At 45.8% G+C, this 11,278-nt stretch overlaps 2 protein-coding genes across 19 annotated transcripts in view; both read right to left on the bottom strand.

Moving 5' to 3' along the window:
- Window positions 1-2,765, bottom strand: CLC (Charcot-Leyden crystal galectin). The gene is given in 2 exon segments (XM_054665646.2): window positions 1-1,829; window positions 1,832-2,765. Coding segments are annotated over 2 exon segments (411 nt in total). The 5' UTR covers window positions 2,019-2,765; the 3' UTR covers window positions 1-1,605.
- Window positions 2,766-2,858: 93 nt separating this feature from the next.
- UPF3A (UPF3A regulator of nonsense mediated mRNA decay) overlaps window positions 2,859-11,278 on the bottom strand; it is a 34,259-nt gene continuing 25,839 nt past the window's right edge. For 14 of the 18 annotated variants that reach the window (XR_010150595.1, XR_010150597.1, XM_016925634.4 and 11 more), the window contains 3 exons: window positions 9,684-9,844; window positions 6,653-6,947; window positions 2,859-3,878 (listed from right to left, as the gene is read on the bottom strand). Coding sequence is in view for 12 of the 18 variants with exons in the window: in XM_016925634.4 (XP_016781123.4) it covers window positions 3,750-3,878; window positions 6,653-6,947; window positions 9,684-9,844 (585 nt within the window). In the remaining 6 variants the exon portion in view is untranslated. The remainder of the gene's footprint in view (window positions 3,879-6,652; window positions 6,948-9,683; window positions 9,845-11,278) is intronic. The other 4 variants (XR_010150594.1, XR_010150596.1, XR_010150599.1 and 1 more) reach the window with 1 other exon arrangement.

Below are 11,278 nucleotides of genomic sequence, written 5' to 3'. Positions count from 1 at the left end.
TTAGTTTTCAGCAGCATATACTTTAATGTTTTCTTAAATACATGTAAAACACTTGATCATGTTGTAAAACAAAATTATAATTTTAAAAATCTTTTCAATATTCCCAAAAGCCTCATGCTAGAGTTTTACATATTCATACACATATTTACTGAAGAAATAGAACTCCCATTATCACACGGCTGACCTCACCAATAACTCATACATGTAGCTAAACATTATATTGTATTATTTAAATTAGGTAATGAGAAACAGACTATTTGCTCTATATAATTTCAATCTTGACTTTACTGCATTTTCCAGAAATTGGATGAATTAAATCTGCAATCCAAGGCTTTGGCAAATATGCATTGAACACTTTATAAAAATATTGCACTGACAAAGATGTGCTGAAATCACTGCTAATCCCCCAAACCTTTCTGAATATGTCAGATTGAGCTGTTTCTCTCCAAGAGTGGAAAAGCAACAGGTGTAATTAATAGTTAGCTGGTAAGTCCTGGGAAACCTTTTATATTTACTTCTCACAAACAGAGAAACTGGATGATTTTAGTGATTGAATAATAAATCCTTTTAAAAGTTAAGTGATTCCCGATCGTTAGCTTTCAATAAAATTGAAAGAATTATGAGATGGTAGACCATTAGAAGTAATACTGATTATAGATAACTGAACATTTTGCAATATAACTTGAAAGAAAACAATTTTTTTTTGAGATGGAGTCTCACTATGTCACCCAGGCGGGAGTGCAGTGGCACAATCTCGGCTCATTGCAACCTCTGTCTCCCCGGTTTAAGTCGTTCTCCTGCCTCAGCCTTCCCAGGAGCTGGGGTTACAGGCGTGTACCACCATGCCCAGATAGTCTTTTTGTATTTTTAGTAGAGACAGGGTTTCACCATGTTGACCAGGCTGGTGTTGAACTCCTGACCTCAAGTGATTAGCCTGCCTCAGCCTCCCAAAGTGCTGGGATTACAGGCATGAGCCATCACGCCCGGCCAGAAATTAAAGAATTAAGTGGTGTTAACCTAACAAAACTCCTCTCTTCCTTTTTACTGTGTGAGCAAGATTTCTCAGTAGTTATATTAATAAAATTAAAAACTGGAGTAGAATTGTCCAACACTATCTTATTCTATTAGTAAAAGGTATTCAACTCATCCACTGATAGATAAACCAACTGGGAAAATACATCCCCATCCGAGATGAATTTTCTTTTTAATGCATTATTACTAGAAATTTTAAACATTCAAGGAAGAGAGGGTAATATAATGGACTCTCATCAGTTTTATCAGCTATCAATATTCTGCCTGAGAAACATAAAGAACTTCATAAATGCAAGGTACTGTTATTTAAGCAATCTAGAAATTCTTAATGATCACCGACTTTCCAGTGGGAATATGGCTTTATTTTACAGATAAGATATTCCCCTTGTGAAGAAGCATGGGCGTGTGTGTTTTTAAAATCCAGTGTTTTTTGTTTGTTTTAAGTTTGGCAAAGTTTTAATGAGCAAGAGTAAGGGTTGAAGTCAGGAGGAATTATGCTGTTAGCTGGCTCTGGGAATCCCATGGTCACACAGAAACGGATTCCTTTGTCAACAGGAAGTCTGGTTATCACCCTCAATTGCAGGCACTCACTTTGGTCAGGGAGACATCTCTCCACACTTGCACCATCTTCACAGACTCAGGCGGGATTCGATGGTCAAAGCTCTAAAAGCATTGGCCATCGACCATTACCTGGTACTTATTGTCCAGCACCAAGATGCTCAGGTCAAATTCTTTGCCATTCTGAAAGGGCATATTTTTGGATTTCATCTCAGGCTTCCAGGCCCCATTCTCACGCTGTTCATGACCACACAACGGCCAAAGAACACTTGGAAATGGAAGGTGATGTTTGAGTCTTCATTCATCCTGGTGCGGAAATCCACCTGCAGCTGTGGTTCATTGATGAAACAACTAGCCTCCCTTTGATGTCAAGTAGAACCAATAGACAAGAGCACAGCCTGTGTGTGTGGCACAAGTAGTTGTGACATTGTTGTCTCCCTCTGGGTGGCTCTTCTGAATTGTGTTTAGTATTCTTTTTTTTTTTGAGACGGAGTCTTGCACTTTTGCCCAGGCTGGAGTGCAGTGACGCGATCTTGGCTCACTGTAAGCTCCGCCTCCCAGGTTCATTCTCCTGCCTCAGTCTCCTGAGTAGCTGGGACTACAGGCGCCCGCCACCACACCCGGCTAATTTTATTTTTTTTATTTTTAGTAGAGACAGGGTTTCACCGTGTTAGCCAGGATAGTCTCGATCTCCTGACCTCGTGATCCGCCCTCCTCGACCTCCCAAAGTGCTGGTATTACAGGTGTGAACCACCATGCCTGGCCCTGAATTTTTTTTTTTTTTAAAGAGTGGGTGGGTGACTTTGCTTGTCATAACCTAGTGTTTTGTCTTTCTCTCTTGCTCTGATAGGGCAGATGTAGACAGTGTTTGTTTAAGAAAAATTAGCCAGGTGTGGTGGCGCACACCTGTAATCCCAGCTACTCTGGAAGCTGAGGTAGGAGAATTGCTTGAACCCAGGAGGCGTGAGTTTCGGTGAGCTGAGATCACGCCACTGCACTCCAGCATGGGTGACAGAGCGAGACTCCATCTCCAAGAAAAAAAAAAAAAAAAGATTTTCCAAGTCATTCTCTGTCCTTTTGAAAGTCTGTGTAATATTTACCAGTAAAATATTTTAAGGCCTTACCTTTTGGAATTTTTTGCACGTTTCTGACAGCTGCTCAGTGTCATCCAAACCAAGACAAGAGAAGATCTGTATGATTATGCTGTCAGGCATTTGAACTAACAAATCAGAATTTCCCTGACACAGATTCAAAGAATATTTCAGTACTTCTTTAACAAAATTTTAATTTAATAAATGGTTAAAATCGCAGTGCCAAAAATACATTGACATTTAGCAATTTCACTGAAAGGAAGAAACTACAGAATGCACGGTTTCAGAAAGCTATTTTAAGTTATTTACAAATAAAGTATCTAAAACTCAAAAACAGGCTCTATATGCTATATCTAGTTTATCCCTTCCCAAACAAAATTTCTGTTATTTGGGCAAATTCTTAAACCATGGTTTAAACCGTAATGGTTACAAACCACAAACACATCCATCCAAAGACTGAAACCGTTTTTATCCGGTCAGCGGCAAAACTGTTGAAAGGGCAATAGTTGAAGCTGGTGGGTTTTATATAGTGTGAACTCTGATAAATATTCCTACCAGGACTAAAACACAGCACGCTTTGCAGGCATGGCTGACTCACAAAGGTTGTAACGAACAAGAACTACTCTTCACTCGACACCATGGCTCAGAGGCCACCGAGAAGCAGGAGTGACTGACAGCTCCTCTGCTTACAAATGAATGAAACCCAAAGTGGATGTCGTTCTCACAGCACTGAAAGTGCTTCAGGACTCACACTGATCCAATACTAACTTTCTTCCCTATTTTACACATATTTTTCTACTGTCCAGTGGAAATCATTTTCTGTTTTGGCTAAACAACAAATACTAGTTTATAACAGGAATGGTAAAATCTGTGAGAATTCTGCTCAGTTTAATACAAGATCACTACTTTCTTTAGAATGGTTTCTGCGTGTTTCTACGTCACCCTCTGTATTTTTAGCTTCCAGTTTCCTGGTAAGGAGTAAGTTCTCCTTCCCAGTCACACTCGGGGTCATTTACACGTTTCTGGGATGCCCTCGCTCGTCCATGGAGGCCAGGTGCATGCAGTGACTCACTCTGCCTCTTCCCTCTTCTCAGGACCAGTCCCCGAACCTTCTGCCTTGCAGATCCTCCTGTTTCCGCCACACTCTCGCGCTCGGAAGCGAGCTCCTGGATCATACAGCTGCAAGGCTGGCCGGTCCTGCCAGGATAAGAGGGCATGTTACTCTTCCAAGAGGTGGCAACACAGAAGGGTCAATATCTCCCTATATTTCTAGAACTTGATGATATGAATTGTCCAAAGAAAATCAGCCAGGCAGCTAAAAATCAGCCCTTTTTTCACAGCACTATCTCAGAAACCAGGCATTCTAAGGCAATTAAAAAAGCCATGTAAACACTGGTTATCTGGGCAAATGTTATTGCTCAAACAAGAACATGTAATCTGTGGGAACAGTACAATCATGACGTCCCCCTCTGAGTTGGGAAGTGAACAAAATGAGATGTGGACCCTCACAGATGGTTTCAGATCTGCCAACTAAAACTTATTAACGTGAGTAGTAAGCAATTTCCATGGGGCTTATCCCTGCCTAGCATGTACCAGCAGGGAGACTGAACTGGTCCCTTTTTAGAAAACATCACCCCATCATTTTATTAAACTCCTGGAGGCGAAGCAATAAAAATGACCCATGAAGTCCATGAAGGGCAGCTGTTGAGGGCCTGAAGAAGGCAACAGCCAGGGAAGCATAGAGTGGCCCTGAAGGCTAGTGTCAGCAGCGACAGCAGCACAATTCCTCCTGATGGGGCCACCAGCCCTGCCCCAGCACTGAAGGGGTGGCAGAGGAGGGGGGTGGCAGAGGAGGAAGGCGGCTTCCAGCTTCCGTAAGCCTCCTGCTCCATGCGCCTCCCGCTCCCTGCCTATTCTCCCTGCAGAGCTGCAGCCTTAGCCTCCAACAGCCACCAGGAGCCCAAGTGTGGGCTGCAAGGACGACCATGTGGGTACATCTCATGCGCTCCTTCTCCAGGATTCACCAGCTCACCTCTACCTCCTCCTGGACTGTGTGTGGAAGCCCACATCTGCTTACCACCAGGGGGTTTAACTTAATTTTCTTTTCCTTGGTATGAACCTGACCAATGGGAGGGGTGGGAACAGGCTCAGCAGGCCCCTGGACAGGCTGCCTGGAGCCAGCACGCATAGCTCTGTTTGTTTTTTTTTCTGAGACAAAGTTACACTCTTGTTGCCTAGGCTGGAGTGCAATGGCGCAATCTGGGCTCGCTGCAACCTCTGCCTCCTGGGTTCAAGTGATGCTTCTGCCTCAGCCTCCTGAGTAGCTGGGATTACAGGCATGTGTCACCATGCCCGCTTAATTTTTGTATTTTCAGTAGAGATGGGGTTTCACTATGTTGGCCAGGCTGGTCTCGAACTCCTGACCTCAGGTGTTCCACCCACCTTGGCCTCCCAAAGTGCTGGCATTATAGGCATGAGCCACCGCACCGGGCCGACAATTCTGCTTCTTACCAGGGCAATACCTGTATACACAGATGGAGCATGGAGCCTGACCTTAGAAGTACATGACAAATGCCAGGCTCCCAGGAAAGTAGCTCCTGCACACAGCGCCTCATTCCCACCACAGCACTGTGCGGCTAAACACAGGAGCAAATGCTCCTCCACCTCAGGTCGGGGGAAACACCAGGCCATTCACCACTGCTAAAATAAGCCAACTGAAGACTGAGGACTCCTATGAGCAACGCCCTATCAAAAAGACACATGGCTGTACTTTGTGCACCCCAAGGTCCAGGCAACCCCAGAAAACTGGAGTATTCTAGAGGTGTTCATTCAAGGGTGAAGACAAGAAGGCTCTCCTCTGGCTTTCAGCCTTGACTTCACTGAAACTTTTTTTTTTTAGAGGTAATTTTGCTTTTCTTGCCTAGGCTGGAGTGCAATGGCATCATCTTGGCTCACTGCAACCTCTGCCTCCCAGGTTCAAGCAATTCTCCTGCCTCAGCCTCCTGAGTAGCTGGGATTACAGGCGCGCCACCACGCCCAGCTATTTTTTGTATTTTTAGTAGAGACAGGGTTTCGCCATGTTGGCCAGGCTGGTCTCGAACTCCTGACCTCAGGTGATCCACCCGCCTCAGCCTCCCAAAGTGCTGGGATTATAGGTGTGAGCCACCATGCCCAGCTACACTGAAACAGTTTCAAAGTGAACATCGTTCATACACACAACAACCTGGAAGGATCTGAAAGGAATTAGACTGAGTGAAGAAAGCCACTCTCAAAGCTCACATACTGTGTGTTTCCATTTATCAAGCATTCTTGAAATCACAAAATCACAGAGGCAGAGAACAGACAGTGGCTGCCAGGGGTTAGACATGGGGAGGGAGGTGAGTGGGGACTGGAACCCTAGGCAGCCCTCAGTTTGCTGGGAGGCCAGGGTGGGGCCTGGTGCTGTCAGAAAGGTGATGCCATCTGTAGTGCTGCGCTGGGAAAATGCAACCTGAACAAAAATTAGCTCCTGAAAAAAAAAAGTTGTTTGCTTGGCTAAGGGGGTAACCACAGTCCTGTGCTCACCGTCCGTGCAGATCTAACTTACAGGTGTTTGTGAGCCATGGGAATATTCACCAATAATCAGAATGTTGTTAATAATGTGGAAGAAACCTCCATGAAATATCATTAAAACTTTCCTTCCTGTCTCAAGGGTAAATTTAATAATCTTATTCTCAAGTGAATCATATAAACGTGCTAGTTTTATACTAAATAAAATCTTTCTTTTTCCTGGTGAAAAATAATTTGATTATCTGAGAAAAGATGATGACTAGTCTCACTCTGGGATCTGACTTTCAGGAAAAACTGCTCTTGAAAATGCTCAAAGCACTGCGTTCCCCAAGACACAAGGCCAAGTGGAGGTGACATGGTCAGCATGCAGCCTGGACCTTAAGACAGCCAGACACATTTTTCTTTTTGGGTTTAATAAAAACCTTGTTTGCCAGTCGCTCTTTTCTGGGTGCTGGACTGTCGTCACACCTCTGCGCTCTTCCCAGTCTCTCCATGGCCTCCCCTGGAGCCCCGCTGTCCTGGCTCCCCTTCTTCCCTCTGTCTTGGCCAGGTCCTTTCCCCCATCTCTGCTCATCCTCACTCCTTCTGGAAAGCCGTTCAGGCCCGTGGTGAGCTCTGTGCCTCCTGCCGTCATCCACATGGTGTCTTTGTGCTTCAGATTCTTGTTCTTGAGATCTCTCCACATCCCTGTGCTCTTTATCACTGCCGCTGTGTGACCTATGATTCAACACAAATGATCAGCAACTGCAGTAAACCGCCGGTTGGCTGCCCACCCTCCTTTCTAGACCACAGGTTCCCAGACAACAGGGACCCATGCGAAGTGCTCAGCGCTGCACTGCTGAGGCTGCACTGCGATGGGCACACAGCAGGCGTTGATAAAAACCACTACAAAGAGGAATAAATCATAGTAACAGTATCTGTCATTTCAGTTGAGTGACAGATAGGCAATATGCCTTATACTAAGGTACTTTTTTTTTTTTTTTTTCTGAGATGGAGTCTCGCTCTGTTGCCCAGGCTGGAGTAAAATGGCGCGATCTCAGCTCACTGAAAGCTCCGCCTCCCGGGTTCACGCCATCCTCCTGCCTCAGCCTCCCAAGTAGCTGGGACTACAGGTGCCCGCGACCACGCCCGGCTAAATTTTTTTGTATTTTCAGTAGAGACGGGGTTTCACTGTGTTAGTTAGGATGGTCTCGATCTCCTGACCTTATGATCTGCCCATCTTGGCCTCCCAAAGTGCTGGGATTACAGGTGTGAGCCACCGTGCCTGGCCATGCTAAGGTACTTTTTATACATATTTTCTAATTCTCAATAACCCTCCAAAGTAAATACCTTCTTTTGACCAGGCATGGTGTCTCACGCCTGTAAATCCCAGCACTTTGGGACGCCAAGGTGGGTGGGATCACCTGAGGCCAGGAGTTGGAGACCAGCCTGGTCAACATGGTGAAGCCCCCTCTCTACTGAAAATACAAAAATTAGCCAGGTGTGGTGGCCATGTGCCTGTAATCCCAGCACTCTGGGACACCAGGGGCAGGCAGATCATTTGAGGTCAGGAGATTGAGAGCAGCCTGGCCAACATGATGAAATCCTGTCTCTACTACAAATACAAAAATTAGGCCAGGCACAGCGGCTCACACCTGTAATCCCAGCACTTTGGGAGACCAAGGCAGGCGGATCTCCTAAAATCAGGAGTTCGAGACCAGCCTGACCAACATGGAGAAACCCTGTCTTTACTTAAAATACAAAATTAGCCAGGCATGGAGGGGCATGCCTGTAATTCCAGCTACTCAGGAGGCTGAGGCAGGAGAATTGCACGAACCCAGGAGGCAGAGGTTGTGGTGAGCTGAGATTGCACCATTGCACTCCAACCTGGGCAAGAGGAAAACTCCGTTTCAAAAAAACAAAAAAAAACAAAAATTAGCCGGGCATGGTGGCGGGTGCCTGTAATCCCAGCTACTCGGGAGGCTGAAGCAGAATTGCTTAAACCTGGGAGGCGGAGGTTGCAGTGAGCCGAGATCGTGCCACTGCACTCCAGCCTGGGCGACAGGGCAAGACTTTGTCTCAAAAATAAAATTAAAATAAAATAAAATAATAAAATAAAACAAAATAAAATAAACCTTCTTTTCTACAGATAAAATGACTGAGACTAAAGTGGTCCAGTGGCTGTCCTGGGAGCCCAGGTGCACATCCATCATGATGTGCAGAGTAAAATTAACTGACATTTAATAATGGCAGATTAATTATCTTTATGCATGTATCAGAATATTAAATGAATAGTAAATAAATGGCTGCTTCGCTCATTTGCCAGGGCTGTTGGGGACCATAAGGATCTGTAACCAAGTATGAATTCACAGCAGACACGTGGCAGTAGGTCCTGCTGTGTCATGAACTGTCACAGTAACAACACTGGTAACATCATCACAGTGCTTCACAATCATGGATTTGATAATCATATATAAATTTTATAAACAAAGCAATAAACCAAAACTCCCAAGAAGTAGAAAAAATACTTCATCAACTCTGAACGAAAGGCAGTGAGAAATCACACCTACGACTATGGCTCTGGGAAGCCGGCAGCCTAATCCCATTAGTCTTCCCACCTAAAATCCACGTCCATCATCCCCTGTGAGCCAAGTGGCCCTGGGCACCAGGAGACTGTGGGTGGTGAGAGGCAGTGAGTGGGCAGGAGTCCCGGAGGGGAAGGTAAGCCCAGGTGCCTGGGGCCCTGAGGATGGTGGATGCCAGGAGCAAGAGGGACAGGATCCCTCCTGACTGGCATCTGGCTGGTCTCTCTGGCCCACCGGGCAGATAATGCTGTGTCTGTCCGTTTCGCAGATGAGCTCCCTCCATAGAGCTGCACTGTCATATGCAGCAAAGGAAAAGAAAAAGGGAGGACCCACAGTGCACAGCCAAAGCTGCTGGTCAAGATCCACAGCCAGAGGAGCCAGGGACAGCTTCAACCAAAGGATCACAGCACTTAAAATTCTGTTTCTCTATCACAAAAGATCTGCCAGACCTAAAAGGGGGGGTTCCCAAATATGCAATTCTGTAGATAAATTGCAAGGGGGATAAAAGAGCAAAGGGCAAGATATCACAAACACAGAGAAAAATAAAAAACAAAAAACAAAGAAAGACTGGGAAGACAGATCCTGAAGACCTGACATGCAACAGCAGGAATCCAGGAGGCAGCTCAGGAGTAAAAGGAGGACATGGAGGCAAAAGCAAAGCAAACAACAGGAAGAAATCCCCCGATCTGAAGACAGACTTGAGACTGCGGACAAGACGAGTTCACTACGTTCCTGCCATGCTGATGGGAAATGAAGGCTAACGTGTACTCGCACACCCTGGAAAGTCTTGGATTCCAAGAACAGTGTGAAATAGGCATACTCGTATTGACAAAGCCTACGTCACCATGACTGGGAGCTGACGTGGTCATAACAATGAAAGCACGCTCACGTCTCCTGGGGCTCCTCCAGCGAGCCTTCCACGGGCCTGGCTTTTACGACTGCACCGGGGGCACAGGATTCCTGCTTGCCACCTCCAGTATCAATCTCCTCTCCTCTTTCCTTTGGTTTCTCTGTGATTGGTTCCTCTCCCTTTTCTGGTTTCTTAAGAAGCTGAGAAATTACAATGTTAGTAAAGTATCACCTCGAGAGCATATTTTAAAAGAAGCTGTTAAATAAATAATTACAAATATACCCCAATATTGAAGCCAAATGTTTGCACAGCAAAGAATTAAAGCTAAAGGTCCAAAAATGAGGTTTTTGGTTTAATACGTGGTGGAACATTCAGTGAATGAAATATTTTTTAGTCATGAAAAGTAAGGTAGGTTAATGTGATGCGAAGATGTTCACGTAATGAATAAAGGGCTAAAAAACAGAACGTGCACCACAATCTCACTTACACTTTTCTCTTTTGAGACAGAGTCTCGCTCTGTCGCCCAGGCTGAAGTGCCATGGCGCACTCCCGGCTCACTGCAGCCTCCGCCTCCAAGGTTCAAGTGATTCTCCTGCCTGCACCTCCTGAGTAGTTGGGACGACAGGCATGCGCCACCACACCCGTCTAATTTTTTTTTTTTTTTTTTTTTTTTGAGATGGAGTTTCACTCTTGTTGCCCAGGCTGGAGTGCAATGGCACGATCTTGGCTCACTGCAACCTCCTCCTCCCGGGTTCAAGTGATTCTCCTGTCTCAGCCTCCCAAGTAGCTGGGATTACAGGCACCCACCACCACGCTCAGCTAATTTTTTGTATTTTTAGTAGAGACGGGGTTTCAGTATGCTGGCCAGGCTGATCTCAAACCCCTGACCTCAGGCAATCCACCCACCCTGGCCTCCCAAAGTGCTGGGATTACGGGCGTGAGCCACCATGCCCAGCCCCCACTTCTATTTATGTTCACACACACACCACCACCTAAAGGGCTCTGCAGCACTGTATTAATAGTGATTATTTCCTTTTTTGAGATGGAGTCTCGCTCTGTCGTCCAGGTTGGAGTGCAGTGGCGCAATCTCGGCTCACTGCAACCTCCGTCTCCTGGGTTCAAGCGACTCTACTGCCTCAGCCTCCTGAATAGCCAGGACTACAGGGGCATGCCACCACACCTGGCTAACTTTTGTAGTTTTTGTTTGTTGTTTTTTTTGAGACGATGTCTCACTCTGTCACCCAGGCTGGGGTGCAATGGCTTGATCTCAGCTAACTGCAACCTCTGCCACCCTGGTTCAAGCAATTCTCCTGCCTCAGCCTCCCAAGTAGCTGGGATTACAGGCTCCTGCCACCGTGCCTGGCTAATTTTTGTATTTTTAGTAGAGACGGGATTTCACCATGTTGGCCAGGCTGGTCTTGAACTCCTGACCTGTGATCCCCCAGCGTTGGCCTCCCAAAGTGCTGGGATTACAGGCATGAGCCACCATGCCCGGCCAATAGTGATTATTTCTAGATGGCAGAACTGAAATGACTTTATTTCCTTTCATCTATAGGGTCTAGTTTTCCTGAAATAGACAAGTATTAGTTTTGTAATAAGGAAAAAAATTTTTTTAAAAGGCTGCTTCCTACTGA

This window comes from Pan troglodytes, chromosome 14 (assembly GCF_028858775.2).
Source record: "Pan troglodytes isolate AG18354 chromosome 14, NHGRI_mPanTro3-v2.0_pri, whole genome shotgun sequence".
NCBI classification, from domain to species: Eukaryota; Metazoa; Chordata; class Mammalia; order Primates; family Hominidae; genus Pan; species Pan troglodytes.
The sequence above is the reverse complement of the archived record's forward strand: the minus strand, read 5'-3'. Positions and strand labels throughout refer to the sequence as shown.